Source organism: Enoplosus armatus, chromosome 7, assembly GCF_043641665.1.
Source record: "Enoplosus armatus isolate fEnoArm2 chromosome 7, fEnoArm2.hap1, whole genome shotgun sequence".
NCBI lineage: Eukaryota > Metazoa > Chordata > Actinopteri > Centrarchiformes > Enoplosidae > Enoplosus > Enoplosus armatus.
Window position 1 is genome coordinate 22,027,518 of NC_092186.1, and position 26,237 is coordinate 22,053,754.

The 26,237-nt window shown below is 41.8% G+C and overlaps 3 protein-coding genes across 9 annotated transcripts in view; 1 reads left to right on the forward strand and 2 right to left on the reverse strand.

Moving 5' to 3' along the window:
• Positions 1-1,207: 1,207 nt before the first annotated feature.
• On the reverse strand, positions 1,208-8,984 carry atg4c (autophagy related 4C, cysteine peptidase). Its single transcript, XM_070909112.1, has 10 exons — positions 8,909-8,984; positions 8,161-8,244; positions 7,346-7,576; positions 5,272-5,611; positions 4,679-4,749; positions 3,617-3,819; positions 3,306-3,384; positions 2,452-2,528; positions 1,882-2,001; positions 1,208-1,420 (listed from the first exon to the last, which is right to left on the reverse strand). Exons 1-10 carry the CDS (start codon positions 8,982-8,984, stop codon positions 1,253-1,255), a joined length of 1,449 nt encoding a protein of 482 aa, XP_070765213.1. The 3' UTR covers positions 1,208-1,252.
• A 1,943-nt stretch (positions 8,985-10,927) lies between these two features.
• dock7 (dedicator of cytokinesis 7) overlaps positions 10,928-26,237 on the forward strand; it is a 45,423-nt gene continuing 30,113 nt past the window's right edge. For all 7 annotated transcript variants that reach the window (XM_070909286.1, XM_070909284.1, XM_070909282.1 and 4 more), the window contains exons 1-14: positions 10,928-10,965; positions 14,493-14,592; positions 15,718-15,893; positions 16,528-16,596; positions 16,757-16,886; positions 17,065-17,277; positions 17,510-17,595; positions 17,696-17,762; positions 18,254-18,403; positions 18,737-18,817; positions 18,983-19,145; positions 19,400-19,542; positions 19,762-19,855; positions 20,041-20,203. In XM_070909286.1, the coding sequence (XP_070765387.1) occupies positions 10,928-10,965; positions 14,493-14,592; positions 15,718-15,893; positions 16,528-16,596; positions 16,757-16,886; positions 17,065-17,277; positions 17,510-17,595; positions 17,696-17,762; positions 18,254-18,403; positions 18,737-18,817; positions 18,983-19,145; positions 19,400-19,542; positions 19,762-19,855; positions 20,041-20,203 (1,673 nt within the window). The remainder of the gene's footprint in view (positions 10,966-14,492; positions 14,593-15,717; positions 15,894-16,527; positions 16,597-16,756; positions 16,887-17,064; positions 17,278-17,509; positions 17,596-17,695; positions 17,763-18,253; positions 18,404-18,736; positions 18,818-18,982; positions 19,146-19,399; positions 19,543-19,761; positions 19,856-20,040; positions 20,204-26,237) is intronic.
• angptl3 (angiopoietin-like 3) lies at positions 21,688-25,299 on the reverse strand. Its single transcript, XM_070908834.1, has 7 exons — positions 24,775-25,299; positions 24,288-24,398; positions 24,019-24,130; positions 23,773-23,886; positions 23,363-23,458; positions 22,106-22,375; positions 21,688-21,872 (listed from the first exon to the last, which is right to left on the reverse strand). The coding sequence occupies exons 1-7, from the start codon at positions 25,297-25,299 to the stop codon at positions 21,688-21,690; spliced, it is 1,413 nt and encodes a 470-aa protein (XP_070764935.1).

Below are 26,237 nucleotides of genomic sequence, written 5' to 3' on the forward strand. Positions count from 1 at the left end.
AACATGAAATGTTAGAGAATCCCTTTTGTATGAAAAAATACCTCACAGAAATGCATTGAGATAATAGGCCAAAATTGTTAATTGCACACAGCTTCTACAAATAATATTGATTTGGAAGGTTAATGAAGCACTTCCCTTTGATTTCTTTCTGTGGTGTAGATTGCTACTCCAAATGAATTCAGCTATACTACCCTATATATTGTAATTCCCTGAATCTGACTTAAGAGTGAGCTTTTATGTTTTGACTTCAGCTGTGGTTTTAAAATGGGTGTGAGACAAATACAGTAAATACTTTTACATCCAAAGAGTTCTACTGTAAAGAGTAATTTCATGACGGAAAGTGCTTAGTGACTCTCCACCTCTCCACCGGTCACTTACGCTGTGATGCATAGCTCTAAATGAATACCACTCAAAAACACACTACGGCAAGCAAACATAAAATATCATCACACAACACATGTATGGCGGCATTATGAAGAAAGTGTTCCATATGCTTCTGTTGTTGAGGTGTCTCAGGCAGGCGAGGAATCCATCTGGTCTGACGAAATGTTTTAGGCAGAGAAATTTGGAAAAGTTCCTTGGCTCAATTTTCAGAGAGCCCTTAGCCCATATTAATTCAGGCTTTATACTCCGCTTAGGCCAGTGCTAACCACACTGTAAGAAAATACTGTAGGTGTAACCCTGTGAAAAGATTTTAAAGTGCACCAACACTGATTTTAGTCATGGTTACTGCTGCTCTGTGACAATGTTAGCCTTGAGAGCACGTCGACAAGGGAGTTACAAACGACATGATGCAAGGTGCAAAAGAAAGTCCTACACCAAATCTCCCAAAATCTGGTGTGTTGATATTGGCGCTATCAACAGCTTGTCTAAAGTCCATAAAATTACAAATAATGGTGCAACATGAATAGTGTTCCTCTTCTCTAGATGAATATATAAAAAAAATGTTGGGTCATTAAATTAAGCAGAGCACCAAAACAATGTCCCAAGGCTTCCCGACAAAATGTTCAGCAAGCACACATTGCCAGGCAACAAATATCAGTTAATAACAGTTTGGGCAAAAATTGCTCAGCACCAGCAAAGTTTCCAGGACATATAAACTGAATTACTGTTAAAAAAAAAAGAGAAAAAAAAAAAGTTCCATAACCATTCATTGTCACAACAGGCTCAGACACGAGGTGTTGGATATAATGCAGTTGGACTCATTAACAGAAGAAGAAGCTCCCTGTCAGTACTCTTTTAAACAGCGCTGTCAAAGCAGCACAAAGTCCCCGGCAGTGGTGACCGTCCTCCGCGCGTCACGGATGAAGGGCCATTCCCTCTTCTCCGGGGTCAGGCCGGCCGACAGGTCGTAATCTCTGCCGTGACCTTGCACGAAAGTGAACGCTGGGTATTTCTCCTTGGCTGACGGCTGCAGCACCTGGAACAACAACAGACCAGAGTTAGTGCTGGTGTCACACCGCACTGCACATTTCACAACAGTTTGCTTTGAATTTCATCGCTTTTTCCCCTCATCGCACCTTATCTGTTCTGTCTTATGTTGCCACCAGAGAAATTACAGTACATTCATTTTAATATAATTTCTATAGAGTCCTCTAAGTAGAAGCTTGATAGGCTTAAAGAGCAGGCAGGGCAGACTCTGGTTTACAACATCTACCCAACATGTTGACTGGGAAGCAAAGCAAGAACTCAGTCACATTCATGGCTAAATGGTGCCACCTAGTGGTCAACTTTTATCACACTGACCACATATTTTCAGGGAACAAAACAGAATGAATGTAGCTTTATAATAATAATAATAATAATAATAATAATAATAGTGAAATGCTGGCAGTGGTTTTTAAGTGCTTTTTTAAGTACTGAGGCAGTACTATTCACTACCTTAGACAGCTCTTGTCTGATTCTCTCGTAGTCTTGAACACTTCTGGAGTAGAAACCTATGGTGCAGCTCGGGTCCATCTTGCTGAAAGGCATCTTCTTTGGTGAGGGGCAATGATATGACTAGACAAAGAGAGAAAAAATACAACAACTGCGGGGCATACGTACACTCCGTGGCAGCGTCAACAGCGAATAAGACGTATTCTGCGTCATTTGATGAATGAAATCCTATTTATCTGCTGTCACAGCATCCATAAGTTTATAACTCTGGTGCGTTGTCACATTGTATACCACTGCATGCAAAAGCATAAAACAAAGTTGCTATACCGTGCTGTGTGCTGATTCTTATGTATGGGTCCTGAAATATTCAGGCTCACAGTACCTGATCCGGTATTTGCCGTATTTCTCTTAAGTGGCAGCTTCACACATCTGAGCAGCAAATAAATCAGCAGATAGGGACTCGGTAATTGGGCCGAGGGCTGCTTTAAGATTCATACCCTTAAGTACTAACAGAAACTATTAAATTCACATTACTGGGGCCCCAGTCAGCTCGTCTGTGTAATTTCACATTACCTGGAGAGGGAAATCGCTGGTGCTGACATCCACAAAAGACTGACAGTAATGAGGGTCCATGTAAATCAAGCTGTCATCTGCAAGGACAAAACAAAAGACAAGTTATTCAAAAACATCGGATTATTACAAAAACGCGCTGCTCTCCAATTTCTATGCAGAGTAGCTCAAAGTCACCCGCTCGGGCTACTGTTAGGCTTGTGTGCGTCAAATATGCCTCCCAGAAGGTTGTTGCTTTTTAATATCCACCAGGGTGGATTAAATTCTGCATAATCAGATGCGTTTGTACAAGCACATTCTTTACACCCACAAAAAAAGAGGTTGTCATTTAATTTTTGTGTGGGGGAATTACTTTTACAAACACGCAATTATATTGGACCATTTGCATATGATAAATGCTGCGCTGAGCTGCGCCTTGGCAGGGAGAATGTATTGCTTGTCATTTAGACATCATCCACCACTGTATTTCAAATTGGTAAAATGTAAATGCGTAAATATTGACTGCCAAGATGTACAACTGAAGGTTCCTCCTGGCTCCTGAAGGTGATGAAGAGTGGCTCACTTTGGGGCCCGGATGAAATTTAATGCATGCCTCCTATGGAAATCAATTACAGCTCACAACTTGGGAGGTTTACTTGTGATAAATGGGTGAGGCTTTGATGGGTCAGAGAGAATAAAGTAAGCCCTGCTTCACTTGCTTCCACCTCCACTCCTCTCCGTTTTCCTCACGCAAACAGGAATACATTAACTTACTTTGTCTCTTCACATAAGAAGGGTATATTATGCAAAATAATCTGCTATTCACACCGACCTCTCTCTGTGTGTCTTTCTCCGTTTTGCATTACGCTACCACTAACCTTGAAATCCTACAAAGTAGCAGGCCTGTTTGGGCTTCCCTCCGATGATGCCTATGCAGTACTCCAGACTCAGTATGCTCTAAGTGCAGAGAGAAGGACAGAGAAATACAAAGTAAATCTGACTAGGAGCCACATACTAGATTTATTTAACTCATTTTACTAAAATTAAACATCAGTAAAACAGATATTTAACTCACCACTCCCCACAGCGACCACTTCCTATTTATCATGTAAAACCATGTGATCAAACACCACAAGATCAAATCATCTGACTAAAAGAGAGTCCTTAAAACTACCTCTGTACCGCTCACCTTTGCAAAGTTAAAATACTCAGGGTTTGTCTTCTCCCCTCCCAGCCGCACAGGGACGAGGATGATGACGGCCCGGCTGTCTGACTGGGTGGGGACAGACATTGGTCGGTCGCTCCGCGGGGAGGGAGGGCCGTCTGACCTCTCAGGAGAGGCCTGCCCTGCTCTGGGTGCCCTGTGGCTATCGATGACATCGGCGCTGTACACTATGGAGGATCAATAACACAAAGGTCATTTGTCTGTCTCCATGTCTGCCCTGTCTGTCAATCTATCAGCAATTCTGTCTGTTCATCAGGCTCCCAGTCCTGTACTTTTGTAGCCATTCCTGGTTTTTGAAGTATGAGGATGGTGTCTTTACAATTAGGATTTTGCCTTTTAGTTATAAAGTTCTTCTTTCTCATAATTGTCAACAAATGTGTCCTGATATATTCATATTTTATCCATATGCCAGTAAGAGTTTGTTACAGGTATTATAAATGTCACTCCATCTTACTACGATATTCCACAGTATTTTTTTACACAGTCTTTTAAAATCAATAGCAACCACCTTATCTCTATTGTTACCCAATTGTTTTGGTTTAATCCATCTAGGGCTGCAACCATTTTCATTATTGGTTGACCTGTTACTTTTACAATTACTTATTGAATGGCTTAATCTCTAATGCGTCAGGAAAGAGTGTGAAATGTCCATAACAATTTATTAGAGCCCAAGGTAACGTCTCCAAGTCCCTATTACATTTACGGTGATATAAAACAGAGAAAAGTAGCAAAGCCTCACATTTTGAGAAGTGAACACACACCAAGACACTTGCTGCAGCTACCTCCTGCTCTGGCTACTAAGACAAACATGAATCGAAACCCAAGTCATTGGGGTTAAAGAGAGGCTGGAGTGGGACGGTATAGATACTTTGTAGTGGATGTGTTTGTTGCGGGAATAGACACAGTGAGACTCCCGTCACCCTTCTAAGCAGCTCCATAGTCTCCCAGCAGCAGAGAGATGGTGGAAAAAGAAGGGTCAGTTTGGGCGTTGTGCCCAGCATCCAACGGCAGCCTCATCTTTCATACCTGTGCAGTCCTGGGAGACATAAGCAGTTATACCCGCCAAGCCAGGGTCCATCGCTTCCTCGACAGCTTTCCTAAGAGAGAGACAGAGGAGGGAAAGAGAGAGGAGCCAGAGAGAGTGAGAGAGAGAGAGAGAGAGAGAGAGAGAGAGAGAGAGAGGAGGGAAGGAGGGAAAGAGAGAGAGAGAGAGAGAGAGAGAGAGAGCGAGAGAGAGCGAGAGAGAGAGAGAGAGAGAGAGAGAGAGAGAGAGAGAGAGAGAGAGAGAGAGAGAGAGGGTTTTTAAAAGTTTACGTGCAGAGCTTAAGCTACGTAGGCATCGGGGATACATACAGTATATTACCATGAACTTACAAACAGTGACGTTACTGATTTAATGAGTTAACTGGTGACAGTGCATCTGTTGATATGATTGATCAAATTAATATGATTGCCCAAAAAACATAATCTGTGGATTCATCAATTTAAAAAAAGAATTGTTATTGTTGTGCCCTAAAGAGTAAAAAAAATGATTATGTGATCAAAGCCAGAAGTGGGGTGCATGCGACATGCAAGGTTTAACATTGAGGTTCCTCTCAAATGAAACTTTCTAGACTTACTTGAGGATGTGTGCCACCACAGCAGGCCCATACCAGTCCCCTGCCTGTTTCCCCATTGCCAGGCCCACGCGGATCAGCCTGTGGAGGCCTAACTGAGACGAGGGGCTGTCCCCAAACCAGGATACCAGAGTGCTGTGGTACATCTCTTTCAAATGTGCATCTGCCTCCTCTGCAGATCCCGGGGCCTGGGCTTGGTGCGTGGGTGGTGAGCCATGGTCGGGGGGCCTGGGGGAACCTTGCAGAGAAGCCTCCAGAGAGGCCACCAGACGCTTGGCTGCAGTGGTAGTCCACGTCTCTGTGTCTAAAGGCTGGAGCATCAGGGCCTCCGACCAGGTCCAGTCTGTGGAAAAGTAAAAGTTGTAAAGTCGCCTAGGAAGATCAATATCCTATATTTCTGTGGATACAAATTTTAAAAGGATTATTTGACATATTATATTAAATGTTAAATATTTATGCTCGATGATGAAGGCGTCAAGCAAGAAATCAACAATCAAGACAACAGTTTCTTATAAGTTTGAGATGAATACATAACATTTAAGAATTGCTCAAATTCTTTAGAAGAGGTGGCGGCAGCTTTCTCCTTTGACAAAACTTAATACACTCTCGAGATGAGATTTAATACAAAATATTGAAGGAAATTAAAGAGATAGGACGTGATAGGCTCAAAACAAATGTCACATGACAACACAGAAAATAGATTAATAGATTGATACATAAAATCAAGGTCTTACTCGTAGTGCAAGAAAAGCCTACTTGTTTTCAAAACCTGATATCAGTGATGGACAATAAAGGACCAGGATCTCTGAACCCGATCATTCAACACATTAAAGTTCCATTTAGAGGATCACCATTGAGAACAAAAAGTCTTTCAGAACTTGTGAAATTAAAAGGTTTTTGCCTTAAACAGACAGAACCTTGTGCGCCTCAGAATAGGTGTCATTCTGTTCAATTATAAGTTTGAGTGTCCCAGTATTTCACTTTAACGTGCCTTAGCCTTACAAACAGGGTGGGAGCTGAAGGCGGAGAGAAAGGGAGTGGCCCGGGCTATAAAATGGGCCAGAGTAGAGTCTAAAGCATTAACAAAATGACCTTGATCCAAAAGTGAATCAAAGTGAAATTGATCAATAAATATCCTTAAGTGGCCATTAGTCATTTTATAGAGAAATATTTCATTAGTGACATATTTTAGATTTGTCAGAAGAACAAGATTTAAATATTGTTTTCTAAATGGCTGCATTAAACTGGCAGTCATCTCATTATGTGGACCCATAAAGTCTAGGACACTTCAGAGACAATAGATCTGACAAAGATAAGAGGAAGTCACTCCTTTTAAATGCCTCGCATCAACTCACATTAAACTTTCACTTCTGGGTTGAGAATGAGGAAACTCTCAGAAAGTGGCCACGAAAGAGATACTGAACTGAAAGGAAATAAAAGAAACTCAACACGAGACACAGTTGCACTGTTCCAAAAATGCCTACGGTATCCGACCCCATCGAAAATGATCTCTAGTCTTAATTTACGGTTGCACTTTCTTTATAACCACATTCTTTATGTTGCCCACATCTTCAGCTGCTGCAGTTTACCGGCTGGCTAATTTGTCCATCTCCACATTCATATACTGTAGTTTCAAAAACGAACACCTGAGAGCAGCAGGCTGTAAGCAGCGTCCCCTCTCGGCCAAAGGCACTTCAACAGTTGTATAAGAATGCAGATATACTGTTTTCCATTTTCACAACAAAAATTCCCCAACTAGTCCACGGATCCAAATCAGCCGCAAGCACCTATTTTTCACTTTTAGAGCAGGGGGTCCCAACCCTTTTGACCTGCGAAACAAACGACATGTCTGTGTGTGACCCCTCGTCAGTGGTTTAATATGCCTAGAAGTCAAAAGCAGTTAAACCAAAATGATTCTTCTCTTCTCAAATTGTTAAATAAATAATTTTAGAGGCCCGAAATGCTGAAACAATCTAGCATTCACAGGAAATGTGACTTTGAACTGAGAAGGCTCCTCGTTTGGCAATCGTGTTAGATCACTGCGAGGGTTTCACTGAAACAGCATCACTCCACTCACCTCTGCCCAGGAAGTGCAGAATCAGTGCCTGAGCCAGCATCATCTGCCCGGCTCTCAGCATGCAGCCCCAGCCGCAGTCGGAGGTCAGGGTGGAGCCGGGCAGGGGAGGGAACTCCTCCCTGTAGGTGAGCCACACTCGGGACGCAAAGTCCTTGCGGAAGTCCTCCACGTTCCCCATGATGAAGTCTTCATCAGAGGCGCCATCGCAGGCTTCTGTAGGACTGTCGTCATCTGAGGCAAACGAATGACATGTGATCAACTCAGGATCTGCAGTTAACACTTTTTTCCATCTTGTGTCCTGTGGAGAAGATAAATCTACTGGCACAAATGAATAACGTATTATTCATTTTCAGATTCCTATCACTATTTCTGTTTTGGACCTAATGCATAAGCATGTGTCTCCTGTCAAGTCAAATAAGTGCATAGTGGACATTTTTTATTTTCTGGGAATTTATTTATAGGGCTGTAACAAAAAAAAAAAAAAAAACATCGACACAAGTATTTGTGAGAGATGCTTACTACTAACTGCATGCAAAGTGCTTGTCTGACAATAACTACTGAGACAATGACTTCTTATTTAATAGTTAACAGTTAATACTGGTGCTAGACTGCTTTGTCATCATCATTTGTGGTCCAAATATGATCAACAGAGTGAAGTGTTTCACTTTGTGTGTTTATGTCCTCACAAGACCCCATAAGCCTGGACAGATGCCAAGCCTTTGGATATGTTTGCATGTGAATGGCATTACAGGGGATCAGTCAGTGTGTAGAAGTGCTTTACTTTAATTGCATGAGTTTTTGCGCGTGCAGAATACCTTCAGCCTTAAAATGGTAGCATTTTCCGAGGAGGAGCACTGGGGAATTTCTGCTGAATGAGGTCTTCGATTTCAGAGCCCAACCTAAGATGCACAATAAAAAGACAACATGCTATGGTTTAGTGGATGGTTGAAAAAAACAACAAAAAAAAAACACACACACACACACAAACTAGACCTATTTACTCCGTTGAATGGCGCACCTTCTCCACAACACCTATTATTAAACGTTCTGGGTCGGTTCCAAGATTCCCACGGCCTACTACAGTATTCTGTTTTTCCTCACTTGCTGTTACATAAAAAAGGCAGGGAATAACCATTGTGTTTCTAAGCAAACACAAACTTTCATCTGAGCGAGCTGAAAGAACACAATGTCGCACGCAAACCAGAGTGGACAGTGTGACAAACAGCTATTTTAAGGGCTGACTCAACAGCAGTACGTTCTTGTCTCATTGAACTCTGATGCTTGTTTTGTATTTGTGCAGTCTCTTGTGCCCGCAGCACATGTAACTGTTGATCTCTCTCTGCATCGCACGTGTATAAATTCAAATCTAGGCGATAAACTCATTCAAATGTTGTGACGAAAATAAGCTTGTGGACTATATCGACAGGTCGTAACAGCACAGCACTGATGCATGGGAAGCATTTAGAAACTGTGTGGACAGAGAGGACTAAGCTTGGGTGGCTGGGGTGTGTGTGTGTGTGTGTGTGTGTGTGTGTGTGTACTGGCCTCAAGCAAATTACTTACTGTACTTCACATTGTGCCACACTGACAAGAACTTTGTCTTCATTTTTTCCACCTCGTCGCTCCCTTTATTCTCCATTTGGACCAGGAAGGGATGGAACCCATTCCCACACAGCCTACAAACACTGGTGCACAGAGTAAACACACACACACACACACACACACACACACACACACACACACGCGCGCACGCACACACACACAGTTGACTGTAAACGGTATCACTTGACAGTGAAAATGACATACTCACAGGTTTCACTAAGCACGTCGTTACCTCAGAGCTTCTTTGATGCGGTGTTTCCCCCCCTCACAGCCGCTGCGTAGCTCCGTGCACACGTTAAAAGTCACATTGTGATATACGGGTCACTGAGCACACAGTGTTTCTCCGAGGACTGGCTGTGAAACCTCACACTGTGCCCCGATCGCCAATGTTTACACGGAGGAAGCAGAAGTCAAGTCACGTGATCTCGCGGTGTTTCCGCCGGGACCAGGAAGTGGCGGCCGGTCTCCCTCGGCGCGATTTTTTTTCAAACGAGGTACCCCGAGCGGGCGGCGTTAAAACGTTTCCCCGATCATTCACTCTGTCATGAATGAATACTCCGCTTGTGTAGGTTAGTCTATGTAACAAAACAAGCGCTCTGTGGTGTAAAAAAAAAGCCAGGGCGACGGATAAAAAGCCACAGGCGCAGTTATGCCACCATCATCGCATCACCTCTGATTCATTTCCCCCATTACATTGCTGGTATTACAATGGTATGTTGGTGATCTAAAAATAAGTGTATGTATTATCTGTGACTATCCCATCATGGTTACATAACACATCATAGAAACATTTACCAGTAAGTATTAAGTATTTTACCAATTAAGGTGATACAAATATGCTAATAAGATGTACTTACCCCCCTAACCCTATTTTTGTTCAAGTTGTTATTGCAATTTCACTATTTTCCTTTACTTTTTTATGCTACTTCATAACTTACCATTTAGCGTTTAATCAGTTGCCACAACTTCTATTAAAATGTCTTTGTCTATGCCTATACTGTATATTTATTTTGTACAAAGGCCTCTCTTTAAAATGAGATCCTGCTATCAGTGACATCAATCAGACTACATTTCTAAATAAAGCTTATACTAAGCTTCTTTGTTTAACAAAAGCACAATAATGTGCATGCTTGTGCATTACAGATTTCAGATCTCTTTTTTCATTGCAGAATATAAAAGGTGGAACAGGCCTGACAGAAAGGATTAAAAAATAAAAATGAAAGTCGAATCATCAATTCTTATTAAATCTGAAGAATACAAAAAAGAGATTTAGATTCTCTATTACTAATTTGAGAACGGAAAAAATTCTGATAATTTGCTCTTTTCCGTTAACCAGTTTATACTTTTGTCATTGTGTACATTTGTTTTTTGCACCTTACTGCTATCTTTAAGTCTAAGTCTTTATTGCTTATATTTTGGTTTTATTTGCACTCTTTCCTATGATGCACTGCAGCTACTGCGCAACAATTTCCCTCGGGATAAATAAAGTTCGATCTTATCCTCTAAAACATATTAAAACATGGACTTTATCCACTATATTGTGTTTATTCTAAAGGGCAGAATGACTTCCATATTTGGACTTGTGTATGTCTGATCTCCCAGGTGAAATCATGCCTTAAAATTAAATTTCAATCAACATTTCAATTAAAACATGTGAATTGCTGTCTTGCAATGAGTGTCTAGGGTGACCAGATTTCAAGGAGAAATAATCAGACAATAAGAATAAAAAAAACCCAACATATTATAAGGATGAATATTATGTAAAATCCTGTGTCCAAGCTTTATTCCTCATACCGTACAGTGCGCAGGGGCTTTTCATTGGGTGTGTTCTGTTGCACACCATTACGGTCATTACGGTAATGCGTCCCATTCTCTCGTTTTCCCGTTTTCCCTGTGGCCGTAGTGAGTGAGTAGAGAGCGGAGTCTGCCTGCAGCCTGTCTGCCTGGGAATTTCGTTAAAGCACATCAGCGGCCACTGCCATGGCTGAACGCCGCGCCTTCGCCCAAAAAATCAGCAGGTAAAGACTTGAGAACCCGAGATGAGCCCGTGAAAAGGCACAGCGAGCACTTTGTCGCTTTTATATAGGTCGCCCTCAGACCACAGCTGAGGGAACCCTGTGAGGGAGGCCCAGCCACCAGTACAGCCTGGCTTCTCCGAGCTAGCCGCTTGTTAGCCATATCGGCAAAGATGCTCAGACCCACCCAGCCAGACAGCGACACAGCTAGTTGCTAGTCTGTTTTCCCCTCTGAAAGCTAACAAAGGAGCGCTATGTTATTTCGTTGTAATAAATGTGTCCAGGCAAAACAGCAGTTAGGTTTTCAGTAATTATCCGCACGGGAAGGGACTCACTGTTAATTGAAAACCGTTAATTTTGGACAGTTAGCTAGCCATCTTGCTTACAGTAGCTAACGATGGGCAGCTAGGTACTATTGGCTCTAGTAGAGATGTGACTGAACTTTGCAGTTATGTTTTAAGCAAGAACCCATTGACAAGAGAGAGCAGATATTTTTAATACAGTAAGACTGGGAACAAAAGCCTCCCTCAACAGCAATCAAAGATCGATATTGATATTATAATCTCTCCCCCGCCCCTCAGACAGATCAAAGTAATCTCTTTAACAAAGGGCTTTGTGCTAGCTGTCAAATACCATCATCCCAGGCGATAGATAGATAGATATTTGGTAGAGATGAACCGTTGTCTCCCACAGCTATTAACATAAAAATATTTGTCTGCTTGTTGGTTCAGTTTTTCTCTGAACCACTGCCAGATGTCTTTACTGGATGTAGTAAGATTCTACACCCTTCTGGAGAGATTGTCATGATGATCTGAGTGTCTGCTGTCACTTTTATTTTCATGTTCTATTTGGGGAAAAAAACAACAACAACAGATTATTGCAAAAGCCCATGCACATGTAGAGGAGCCCAGTTCATTTAACCATAGCTAACAAATTCAGCAAACATAATTGGTTGGATTCTCAAGTTTTAGCTGCTGTGATCAGGCAGTATCTCCGTTTCTTTGTTGGTGGCAGGACAGGAGTATGTGTTTCTATCATAGATTGAATCCAGTTCCCATTAATCAAAACCACATCCGAGTACTAGAATTTCATATCGATGTAAGCAGACTGAACACGCCCTCCTCATGGCAGGTTATTCACACAGGGTGAGGCAGATATGCCTGACAGGATGATCAGCTAACATACGTAAATACGAGCATACACAGTGATGGCACACACAACTTACAATGTAATGCCACTTTTTACCACAATATCAAAAACTGTGCCCTCAAAACACTCCCACAGAGACAAGGCAACCACTTTCTGACACAGATTCGACAAATATAACCTTCACACAGGGCACATTTGTGGTTGTCTGTTGTATCAGATTGTGTTATATTGTGCAAGTCTTCGTGATATTGTATCCACTGTATGGATTTGGGAAGTTTGCATCTCAGTGAAACTTCACTGAATAAACAAAGGTTCAAAAATTAGTTAGTGGACACTGTTAACCTTGCTCATGTTACTCATGTAGCAGTTTAAAAAAAGCACCTCTACTGCAGCCGTTTAGTAATGTAACCTAGTTAACTTTTGTCACATGTTGAGGCAAATTTAGCTACTAAAATTGCCAGCGGCTTTGCCCACAACTTTAAATCACATGTCTCTGTTGAATTGTTTGCTTATATTATGATCTTCATTTGCCACCGCTTTATATTTTGCTCCTGGGACTTATTATTGTTGCCATCTTGAAGAGATAGCCACAAAGGCTGTTTGTTTAATCAAGATATTCCTCTGTGCAGTGACCAGTGCTAAGTAAAGGTCTAGCAAGAGGCATCGGGAAGGACTGTGGAATGTGTTTGTCGGTTCAGTGCTTCTGCCTTTCTCCAGTGGTGACAGCACTGCACTGCAGAGACCACTGGATCTCTACTACAGTACATTATCATGTTGCCTTCTGGCAAGTTGGACCATGCAGCTTTCATTGTACCTACCGGCTCAAGATGATAAGCTTAAACCTCCACTGTTTCGCAACCTTGCCTCAGGCTTCTAGATAATTTCTGTTTGTGTACACTATTTTATTATGATGGAACAGCGATAAACTTAGCGCTACAGTGGCTTTAGGGAAGCCAGACTTGGTTTAGACGTTTATGGTTTTGCGACCTTGCTGACTGTTTCACACCTAATCCTCGCTCATCATTACTGTAATCATGGCCAAGAGTTTAAAGTAACCTTCAGACTAGTTATTGTGATATTACTTTCAGGATGGAGAGCGGAGAGAGACAGGGAAATGGGACAACTTGTTGGCTATGAAGAAAAGTGTAATGAAAAAACCTAGTTAATCATAATTGTTGGAACCTTAGAGCCTCTGTGTTGCCTGTGTAACATAACCTTGAGTCTTCAATGTCTAGCCTTTATCCTTGGTTCTAATTTGTTATTTGTTTGTGTCACTTTGGGCTACTTGCTGCGTTGTTGTTTTGTTCAAGGCAAAGGTCTCTGAGTGCTTTTGGTGGTTGCTGTGATTTAAAGGACCTGTGGATGTGTGCGGCAACAGCAGCGGTTGAACACCAAGAGCTTTGTGCTGACCACTGGGGTCCAGAGGTTTTTATTCCTTTCCTCTCTGTCTGGGTGTAATAGATGGTGCTGTCCGAGGTGACACAGTAAGACTATGAGCAGAGACACAAAGAGAAAAACCTAGAAGGACAAGAAGTGCAATCCTCAATGTCAGTTAGCCTCGCTTTCACAGTTTATGGCACTTTGGAAACTTGGAAATTTGCTTGATCCAGTAGTATGAAGGAGTGTCTCTAAAATGTTAGTTGATTAGCAGTAAGTTTCGCCAGAAGTGTCACTTTGATTTGAAATCATAAAATATCTCACGATACAATATTATTGCATAATATTAGCCACTTTGTCATAACAATGCAACTCCTCATGTCCTCCAGGAATAACTCTTTGATACTGAAATTGACTTGCAATTCATTTCTCTTTTTTATTCCATTTTCACAGCTAAAAGGTTGAATATCACGTATGCTTGGGGCTTAAAGTATTTCATTAAACTGTGAGGTTAAATTGGCTTTGAAATGTTTCAATTAGTGTTCCGTGCCTGTTCCTTCTCAGCCATAGGGGAGGGACAAATACCATAATTGATATTGTCCTGTATCTTGTAATACTGTTCATACAGTTTCACCACTTTTTAAAAAAAACATATATTTTGTTGGCATTTTGTTATTTGTGTAGACAGTTAATAATGTAGAGACAGGAAACAAGTTCAGAGAGAGGGGTATGATATGCCCGGCTGGAATCGAATCATTGACGTCGTAGTTATGTTGTGATTATAAGCTCATGTTGCTTAACTTGGCAATTTTAGGGGGATATTTTCCTCTTCAGTTACACAGGTATCAGGATGTGTCATACAGGATTACCTTGCAGTATTGATCATAATGTATCATAGACTGTCTTTCCATATTGTGTATTGCAGAATCACCTGTATCCTGATCCCATCATCATGGACTGTATTCACTCTCTCTCTCTTTCTCCCTCCGCCTATCTGTTTGCAGGACTGTGGCAGCAGAGGTCAGGAAACAGATAGCTGGCCAGTATGGGGGCTCCCCGCAACTCTTCAAAAACCTCAATGTTGGGACCACAACAAGCAACACTGTGAGTAGTCTCAAAGACTGTTGAAAGGCCAGAGCCTAGCATTGACATCCTGTCTTGGATCATCATACCAGTGTGACAGCTGCTGCTACTGCATCGTTGATTTTTCATCAAGTAGTAATTCATTAATTCAGCTGCTTGGTGCCTTTTGTCATATACAGCCCTGACCAATGTTCAAGCGAGTGCAGTACTTTAACAATAGGGATACCTGCTGACATCGGTCTAAGTGTATCACAGTGTTACAACCTGTCATTGGTGGTTATTTGAGTGGCTGCGCAACTGTTATTTATGTCTTGTTAAATACCACGAGGAATAGCCATTGATTGGCCCGTTTACCACGTTCAGTCTCCATTGCAGTGTCTCTAGGGTTGCAAGTGTATGAGGCCAGACAGTATGTTTGTTAAAGGGGTAGTGCCAATTGACCTAGAGCAGCCCTGAGCCAGAACACCAGCAAATACTCCTCCCCCTGCTCTTTAATGAGGCTACAGTTGGCTTTTAATTAAACTGTGAAAGGTATTTGTGTTCAAATTCCTCGAGAGGGAGAGAGAGAGAGAGACAAACACACACACACACACACACACACACACATACACACACACACACACACACACACACACACATACATTCACACTTCAACTGAGCCTGCTGAAACAAAGATTCCCCCTGGGTTCATCATTTTAGAAGCAGACTAAGATGCCGTGAAACCATTAGTCTAAGCTTGAAGTAGCACACTTGATAATCTGGTTACTCGTATCAGCTTGAGGGCATTTTAAAGCATTTGCCCAACTCACAGATGCATCTTCCTTCGAAACCGATTTTCCTGTTTAGAATTAAGGATGATCCATAAGCTACAACTGCTCTCTCAACAGAAATGCAGAAGTGACCTCATATTTTGGACCTGTTGGTGCTGTATGTGGTGCAGATTCATAGAATGACTAATAACCTGCAACTCTGTTACTTTCCTCAGAGGTTGTATGGGGCATATCTTTGTAAATATCTTTACCAAGATATTTATGAACAATAAAAAATAAGAAGAGGTGCAGACAGGAGAACTGAACGGCTGACTGTGTCTTCACAGCGAATCAACTTTTCCCATCCCTCTGATCTCTCCCTCTCATTGCCCACCAGGTTCCCCTCACAGAGGCGGTGGAGCCGGTGGATTTTGAGGAGTACCTCATCACTCACCCTCCCATCGTTGAGTCAGGTCCCCTGAGGGATCTGATTGAGTTTCCCCCAGATGATATTGAGGTCATCCACACACCCAGGGAGTGTCGCACAGTGGCGCAAGCCGTCCCCGAGGAAGGGTAAGGGTGCTGTGCGGTTGAAATACTGTAGGTGGTAGTAGCAAGTGTGGAGTTAAGCACAGTCCCACACCATATTTTCTGTGACAGTGTAAAGTTTGTTTTTTTCTCATATAAGAGCATTTCGAGTATTGTATAGGTATTGTATAAGTGTTTATAAAGCAAATTATTTGATTAAAATTATTAGTTTTTTGAATAGGTCTATCCATTTATTCAGTCCTCAAATTCTATTATTAAAACACTTAATTGAATGTTTCTCAATTGGAAATTTCAAATTTGTTTAGGTACACTGTTTTTTTAATTTAGAAATGTCCGTTTTCTAACTCATTTACTACTGACTTTTGGAGGTTATCGTGATTTCAGGAAAAGGCGGGCATGTTTGCAAAGTAGTGCTGATTAGTCATTAGACTGCACCACATGTCTGAAGATGAAAGACCTGTGGACTTGATGTCATTACTTACTGTATAACTCTTGCTCTTGGTATTTCAGAAGAGGTCACTGTGTGACGTACCGTAAAGATTAACTGACATCAGTCTAGTAGCCTGTCATCTTTACTCACGTAGACTAATGCATTTAAAGTCTGACTCTTGCTATTAAAATAAAGCTTGTTTGATTGATTGAGTCTGTCTGGCTGCAGGGACACTGATCCCCATGTCAGAGACTGTGTCAGATCCTACACAGAAGACTGGGCCATCGTCAACAGAAAGTAAGGCTGCACTGTGTGGAGTTTTTCACGTTTTTTATCACCCGATTTCACTTGTTAATTCTTTAAAATTAGGATTATATCTGTAAAATATTATGACTATGTTAAGCATTAATAATACGTTAATGATGGCAGTGTCCTCAATGACTGCTTGCTCCCTCAGATACCACAAGCTTGGTACGGGCTTTAACCCCAACACTCTTGACAAGCAGAAGGAGCGTCAGAGAGGCCTGCCCAAACAAGTGTTTGAGGCTGATGAGATGCCAGACAGCAGCAGCTACCAGGATGACCAGGTACCAAATCATTCAGTAGTCATTTATTTGTCATTTTTGATCTCCTCTCGAACATTTCGAGGCTGGTGATATAAAGATATTTGGATGACCGTATATATTTTGATGCAAGAGTTTACCAAAATGCTGCGCATGTGAGCTGGTGTGCCTGTGACACTCTTTTGTGTCGTTTGTCCTGTAGGATGACCTGAAGCGGCGGTCGATGTCTATAGATGACACCCCACGCGGCAGCTGGGCCTGCAGCATCTTTGACTTGAAGAACTCCCTCCCTGATGCCCTCCTCCCTCACCTCCTCGACCGTGCCCCCAATGAGGAGATTGACAGGCACAATGAAGAACAGCGCAAGGCCAACCGCCACCGTGAAGTTTTTGCTCTGCACCCCGCCCTTGATGAGGTAGAGGTTACCACTTTACTTCGCGATGTGCATTTTGTGATTTTTAAATTTTTTGTGGGTTACTCTGTCAGTAAGCCAATGAACACATTCTTTGTGGATGTCAGTAATTTTCTTTGTAATGAATACATTTGCATGAATTACGTGATTTTCATCACAGCTTGGACATACAGGAATTCACTTTGATCATTTTTACTGAATTTTTTTGTATGTGATCTTCTATGTGAATGTGTAGGAGGAGCCCATTGAGCGCCACTGTGTGCCTGAAGTACCTAAAGAACACTTTGGCCAGAGGCTACTCGTCAAGTGCTTGTCCTTGAAGTAAGTGGTGGACAGCCTTTTTCAGAAAAAAAAGCCCTTTTAGCTCTTTTATTCAACTGCTGCTTTCTGCTGACCCACTCCTTTTTCTCTCCCCGTGAAGGTTTGAGATCGAAATTGAACCCATATTTGCTAGTTTGGCCTTATATGATGTCAAGGAAAAGAAAAAGGTAAGCTGTTATGCTTTCCTCGGTGCCTCCACAGCCCTGAGTTGTTGGGTCACTTCTGCAAACCATTAAAATTGTTGGGAGGCCAAAACGAATCTGATGAGTGGACTATAAAATTTTATGTTGTGGCCCTGTTATGCTTGTAGGAATGCAGTTAAATCATAGACTGGAACTATGTATCTATCTGAAGAAGACCATCGACTGCTGGTTCTTTACACTCCTACTTTAGCTGACAAACACTAGAGGGTAGCAGTTGCCTTGATAAGTAGATCTCTCATATATATTGCTCTGCACAGGAGCGCCTTTATTTCACAAGTCAGTCTTTTGTCAATGAACTGTTATCATGTTTGTCAGCCACCATGAGCAAGAAATCAGGTTGCAGTAACACAGCCGCTCACTCAAGAATTCTGATTAAATACTAATGGTTGTCATGATGTGGCCAGGTTAAGTTCATGTTATAATTACCCGTGTGTCTCTCTGGATGTGTCCCTCAGATATCGGAGAACTTTTTCTTCGACCTAAACTCTGAGCAGACGAAGGCGATGCTGCGTCCGCACATTCAGACAGCAGCCATCTCCACGCTGGCACGCTCTGCCATATTCTCCATCACCTACCCTTCCCAGGATGTCTTCCTTGTCATTAAGGTCAGACACTTATAATATAATTTTCTCTGTCTTCTTACACGTGGCATTAGAAATTCCTGTAGGTTTAACTCTGAACGACACATGATGCAATACTCTCTGTAGGAGCCGCTGTTACACTGGTGCCCTCTCATTTCAAAAACACTGTCTGATATTGCAAGTAGTCCTCGAGTACAGTACGACCTACGCTTTTTCAAACGTAATTTCCAGAAGAAAGTGTCGTCTTATCAATATCGTAATTGAAAGGTGATTGGCTTGTATTTAGTCTTTGTCTTGTATGATTACTGTATTGTCATGTGTGAGGATGGTGACTAAAATAGTGTACTTTTACCCCAGCTGGAAAAGGTACTGCAGCAAGGTGATATTGGAGAGTGTGCTGAGCCTTACATGGTCTTCAAAGAGTCTGATGCTGCCAAGGTATGATCAGTGTGAATTAGATGTTGAATGGCACATAAAAAGCTTTGAGGTTTGTCTCAGGTGTATTATAATACTGCTTACATGTCATGTTATAAGTTAATAAGTATGTTCCTTTTTTTATCCATTATTATCCATCACATAAGTAAACATGTGTTTTCGTTGTAGAATAAAGAGAAGCTGGAGAAGCTTCGCGGACAGTCGGAGCAGTTCTGCCAACGTCTTGGCCGCTACCGCATGCCCTTCGCCTGGACCGCCATCCACCTGATGAACATTGTGAACAGTGCTGGCAGTCTTGAGCGAGATACGGAGCTGGAGATGAGCCTCTCAGGTCTGACTTTACCTTTTAACACAACCCTTTGGATTATAACTGTAAACATGCAGCATGTACCTCACTATGAAGTCGTTAACCGTCACAGTGTGGAGGCACAAAACAACAGTAATATATATTCTCTGTCACATGGGACAGAGAATATGGGATTAATGTTGAGCTTGTTGAAGCATCCCTTAAAAGGAAAAGCTGTCAATAAACAGAATTGAGCATTTCATAATTCTGTTGTTGTTTCTTTTTTTGCCTGTGTGCAGAGAGAAAAGGATCATGGTCAGAACGGAGGAACTCGAGCATCATGGGAAGGCGTTCCCTGGAGAGGACCACCAGTGGAGACGAGTCGTGCAGTCTGACAGGCTTTAGACCTGCAACACTTACCATCACCAACTTCTTCAAACAGGTCTCCACAACCACATATGCTACACACACACACACACACACACACACACACACACACACACACAAGTCTGAAATGCATATTTTATGCTGGCACACAGGCAAAGAGGGATATGTTCTCTAGCATATCATACAGTGTTCTGCTTTCTCTTTCTAATTTATGTTTTAATTAATTCATTTTGTTTTAATGACATTTTAAAAACACACTGTACATGTGTTTTAGGAGGGGGACAGACTGAGTGATGAGGACTTGTATAAGTTCCTAGCTGATATGAGAAGGCCGTCTTCAGTACTGAGGAGACTCAGACCCATCACAGGTACAAACATGGATTGAGTGTTCTTTCATTTCTTGACCCTATTGTTAGTTGTTAACCTGACCCTCATCTCTAACTGGTATCACGATTTCCTTGAATCAATTGGAAATTTGAAGAATTAAAATATATCCCTTTTTCCTCTTTCTTCACTTCCCTTCCCATTCTGTCCTCTTTGACTCTCACCACAGCCCAGTTGAAGTTGGACATTTCTCCAGCTCCAGAGAACCCCCACTACTGCTTGACCCCTGACCTTATGCAGGTTAAACCGTACCCAGACAGCAGGGTACGCCCCACCAGGGACATCCTGGAGTTCCCTGCGAGGGACGTCTACGTGCCAAACACCACATACAGGTAAAGAAAAACTATTCTGAGCGTGAAAACTGAGCTTTTGTTTCTCATCTTTCAGTTTGGTCAATTTTGTCTGGAGAGTGTATTTATTTGTCAAGATAAAACTTTCTTTCCAATATTTGCTGTCAATAGCTTGCAAAAATACGAGCTTCTGACTGACACTGTGGCTCGTTAATGTTCACCTCATGTCTGCCAGAGTCTGCAAGTGCTATTTCTGTCAAGGTCATATGGAGAGATGTTCATATTACCAGACGTTGCTGCTGACATGGCCTCACTACCACAGGCCTTGTTTGTCTGCAAATAACCAGGTGGCTTCCTGTTGTAGATTAACAAATGCCAGACCTTACTGATCCACCACAAAGAGCTACAAGAACTGGGTGAAACCTGAACAGTGCTGCCAGGTTACTAAACTTTATCTAGCAACCTAATTTGTACAAGCAGTAGGATACAGGCCCTGAGCTGGAAAGCTTAACACAAGGTACATTTATAGGGGACTTACTTTTAAATTGTGAATTAATGTATTGTCTTTTTTTCCTCTGAAATTTGATTTGGTTCTTTACAAGGTTATAGATCAACACACTATAAAAAATGTAGTCATGTTAGATCGTCATTTGGTCACAAATTTTTATTATGTCTTCATAAATATGATTTGTTAGAGCACACAGCTACTTGTCAGGGTGACATGTTAGTATGAGGCACATTTACAGCACAGTTATGTTTTAATAATGGACCAGAGTCAATATGACTCAATAACATATGAAATACACAGAAATTGAAATGTTTTTCTAACAATACCAGCACAAATCATATATTAGCATGAACATGGTTTAAATACTTTACAGTGTAAAAAAAAAACAACATAGAACAAACATGATTTGCATGCTTTATGTAATAACCTATTTGTGCTTGTAGCTCCTTGGAACATGCAACAGTTTCACATCACAAAGATAAAATACATTTTAAACAGCTCAAATAGCTAACATAGACGCTGTCAAATACATTTAAGTTCACTGAAAAGAAGTAATCTCCGTTTTGGAATTCCTGTGTAATCTCTCATAGTTTTCTTTCGACTGCAGCACTGTGACATTTTGCAGCCAGCACTGAGTCAGGTTGCTGATGTGGATCAATATGTCCATTTTGCAAGTGATTGCAGATGTTGCATAATGACAATTCTGCTGTCCCTGCTGGATCAGATCCAATGGGTTAATGACCTGTGTGGCATGGTTGTGTCATTGCAACTGTTCTGCATATTCTGACATGGGACATTTTTGGCCGGTTATCTGATGGCAGCACCAGCCTCTGACAAAACAGTGTTAGGAAGCAATCAGCTCAATGTTGCAGATAAACTAAGAATTTGGTGTCATAGACATAGACAGTTTAATGCCTGTGTTTTCCCCCTCTATGGACCTTTTTGGCTGAGCATTAGGTATTATCAGTGTTTGTGGGAAATGCACCAGTGTTGTATGAGAAGGTATGACTTGTGGGGCTCATTTGAAGCTTTCAGTTGTAGGGGCTGGTCGTACGGTGATCTTTGTCATCTTGAGGGAATATGAGGGTCCTGTGCCAGGCTTCCAGTGAATGCCCTTCCTTCTCATAGAGCGTCCTTTTGCCCTCAACCACAAATACTTTCCATTAAGGTTTGTCTCTCCGCAGGCATTGAACCACCAACCACCTGCCAAAGGGTCAGGACAAGAGACATGAGTTATATACATAACTCGGTCTTACAAGTTGGTCTCAACAAAATTACTTTGTATGATAAGTGTTGTTATACTACCAAACAACCATTGTTTGAGTGCGGAAAATAGCAATAATATCTGCAAGCGGCTCATTATTTTGTTCAGCGTTATGGTGAGATACAGGTCACTATGTGTCACTTGTGCTGAATCAGCTTGTAAGACTGTTTACCTGTGTAATTGCGAGCGCAGTTGGAGTTTCGGCGGTTGTCATTTCTGTCTTTAGTAGAGAATCTCATGCCGGTGCTGTTGGCCATGGCATCAGGCAGGTCACAAGAGAAGTCGCTGACATGAAGGGTGTAGTCCTTGGAGGGACCCTCCAGTGAGAAGCGGTACTCAGCCCAGTGCTTCTCCTCCTTCCAGTCCTCCAAATCAATACGCAGGATGTAAACTCCCTGCTGTGTAAAGCTGTGGATCTTCTTTAAGCCCAACCAGAAGTCCTCTGCAAAACACACCACTCAGTCTCTTTTGTACCATCCACAGAAGTTAACAATTCATTTCAAATAAGAAATTCCTGGGCTCTGCTTTTTTCCTAGTATTGATAATTCACTCTTGCACAATTTTTTTATTTTTTTTATTCAGTAATTTATAAGTTTCTACTTTGTCTCCAATAGGTTTGAGACAGCCATCTTTAATCAGAGCAGGCATGCAAGTCTGTACACTTGTTTCTTATGGCCTGTGGTGGATTGCTGCACGAAACTGTAAGATATAATCATTAGGTAGCTAGTTGTGAAAGGACGCTGCAACTAAAATTAATGCCTGCAGGAGCCATTACTTTGGAATGTGGCATGACTGCACCTATGAGCGGCCGTCTGAACCAGTGAGTGCTGCAGGGAAAGCTGCCAAAACTCGCTGTGTGCTCAGACAATACAGGAAGTCACTTTGTCAGTTCTGTACTGACATGTAACAATTACTATTTCCTATGACGGGGCCTACAGGAAGTACTTGCGAATACGTCCCCCGTCCCCCCTCAGAAAGGTTCAGGCTCCAGTGCTAGCTTCAGAAAGTTTTATTTTGGGATAAAAATGTACATTTCTTTTAAATTACTTACTTCTGCGGCAAAGTAGACTCAAATTCTCTATAGATACTTTTTGAAGTACATATGGCACAACTATATACACTACTCACAAAAAGTTAGGGATATTCAGCTTTCACATGAAGTCGATTCACATTGAGCAGAAATGAGGAATGAGATGAAGAAATTACCATTGCATGCTTCTACTTAAATGCCCTACTTTCATGATATAATATCACTGTAGCATGAACTTTTTACATTTTCCATAAATTTCACCCGAAAGTCGAATATCCCTAACTTTTTGTGAGTAGTGTATATTTTTTTTTATTAACTATATGTTTTAGCAAATGGCAAAAGTGGCATATTTTGAATTTCATGGCAAGTAAAAAAACAAACAAAAAAACAGATACTCACTTTCCAAATCTCCAAAGCCTTTCTCGTACTTGTCCCATGTCTGGTCAAAATCCACTGAACCATCGATTCTGCGTTGGATGACAGTTGAACCTCCATCTATAGAATAGATTAGAAATATTTCAAGTCAAGTAGCTGTTGTGTAAACTTTTGCGTGGCTTGTTCAAGTATCAGGAAGCTGCCTTATCACAGATAAAGTGATTGGGAGATCTGCCCCATTGTCTGCCCTTTTGGATAACCTGTTCCTGTGGCTATCTAGTTTTAAAACCCTTTTATTTTTTGTTCCTTGTCTGTTGATTGGAAACATGTGCATAAATGTCAATGCTTCATCTTTTAAATGTCAGTGCCTCTGAAAACACAAACAGTGTTTTGATGCTCTCACTTAGAGCTCAGATTGCTGTAGTCTCACCCACCTGAACCCATTTCGCAGTAAACGTTGAATGGCTCAGATTGGTTTGGCTTGATAACATAGATTCCACTGTTTGCCTCTCCTTTATTAAACAGCTCACTGCAGTCCATGGGGATGTCTGAAACACAATGAAGAAAATAAAAATGAATGCATCCTCTTCCCAAACTTTTGCATTATCCTTTTATTTTCAGACCTTTTATATTTAGGCCAACATTTGAAAGAACTGGTAATATATTTGAAATAATTTTACCATTTGTGTCCAGGCCAGTTGAGTTTCCTGTCAGATATTCAAACATATCAGGAGCTGCAGGGTCGGAATCCTTTGGCTTATTGACTGTATCTTGAAAGCTGTCGTAGCTTAGCTGCAAGACAATGCAGATGAATCTGCAGTGTTAAATTATGTTGTCAGTCCTAGAAAAAGCAGAGCCTCCCTCCCCAGATTCATATTCCATTCTCATACAAAGGTGTTTGGCCTTTTAAAGACAAAATGCAGCAAAATCTTGCTGAGCAGTTGTCTACCTTTTCCTCCAAGTTTTTAATCTTGATGTTCTGGTGGTCAAGCTGATCATGCTGCTCCGTCACAGCTTTCAGCAGATTGGTGATTGTTTTCTCTTGAGCTTCAATCACTTCCTGAAAATACCATAATAAAAACATAATTTGACCATTATACCTATACATTGTCTTTAACAATGGTTTGAAGAGCAGCTGTTGAGTCACATGAGTTTAACCTTGATAAGTACAGGATAAATTCTATATATATCTGTATATTTCTTCATTTTCTTTTCTTTAATGACGAGAATTGTCCATTTTATCCGTAACGAGACTATTTATCATGCCAAACAACAGAACACAGAAATTATTTTGTAGTACAAATTACATATTCACAATTCTATAGCCCATATGTCTCACATATTGTATTTTGACAACATCTAAGCAGAGTTGGAAGCTGATGCAAATTTAGATAAGGAACTCAGAGGAACTGCTTCAGCAGGTATTAGCTGCTTACCTTGAGCGTTGTGATTTCACTAAGCTGGTCAACAGGGACCAAGGTCTCCGACAGTCCCTTCAGCCTCTCCTCGAGGCTCCCCACCTTGCTCTGCAGCTGTGTACGCTCCTGCAGGATGTTGTTGATCTTTGAGTTGATTTCCAGCGACAGGTTCTTGATCTCCTCATTGTTGGCCTTCAAGAAATTGGTGGTCTTCTTCAGCTCCTCCTCTTCCTCTTTGATCTCCGACGTGACCACTGAGAGCTGGTAAAAAGAGCGGTCGAAAATGTTCAACTTTTGAAAGATGTCGTTGATTTGGGCCTTGGTCTTGTGGACAAACTCCCGCAAACTCTGGCCTAGCTGAAGGAGGCCGTTTGCAAGTAGACGGACATCGTCCAGCATGGCAAAGCGAGATTTTGCCTCGGTTGGGCTTGGTGCTGTGGTGAAGGCCTGGGAGGGCAGGGTGGGGTAGTCTTTACCCGAGGATAGCAGAGGGACAGCGGCAGTGGAACTAGCAAGCAGCAGCAACAGGCAAAACGGCTTCATCGTGACTTTCTTGTCCAATCCTGGATTGTGGAATATTTTCGAACCCAATGTTTCACTGCTCTTGCTTTCCTCTTCTCTCTCCTCTCAACACTCTTCTCTCTCCCTCTGCCTATAACCTAGACTTCCTTGCTGTTTAAATGATGTGAGAGCAGCAGGCTGCCCTGGGTTATATACTGCCCTCTCAGTAGAGGAGGGGGGGGATTAGCTGATCATTAAACCCTACTATGTTTTAGCTCTGTACCCTACCTCCTCCCAAATCCCCCTCGAGCCCTCCCTCTCCTGAACAAACAAATCACAGCAGTGAGCAAATGACATATACACCCCCCCCCCTTCTCTACTACCCATTTAACCCCAATCCCCCTCTCCATACCACACCCTACCCTGTTCTCCATCTGTGGCGCAGAGCTTTAGCTGATCAGCAGAAAGCCAACAATGGCCATCACAGGTTTTTGATGGATCGTCAGTCTGATCAATCTCAAACCTTATAACCCTGCACACACTTTGCTCTGATTGATAATGCTGTGTGTAATTAATGCTCTCGGGTTTGATTTAGCATCCTGCTGAATCAGCCTAGCACCAGGCTCTCCTTCTCTCTTCCTCCTTCTTCTCTCTCTGCGTGGGGAGGGGAGGGAGCCTGTCGTCTGTGCCAGGGTTGAGCCTCTGGGCATGAATGATGTTGGAGAGTTTGGACAGTGTGTACTCATCATCTGGGTTTTATTGCTCAGCCTTGTCATTTTTTTTTTTCAAGTTTGTCATGCCTTGTGTGATATTTTTCAATGCCACCAGACATGAAATAGGGAATATATAGTTTACTGATTAGCTTGCAGCTTTTAAAGGATCATTCCTGTGCACTGAGTCCTGTCGTAAAAAACTCTTTTCTCTTTATGGGAAATTCTCAGTAAGTTGTTTCACGCAGACTTGCAATGTTGGTGAAATAT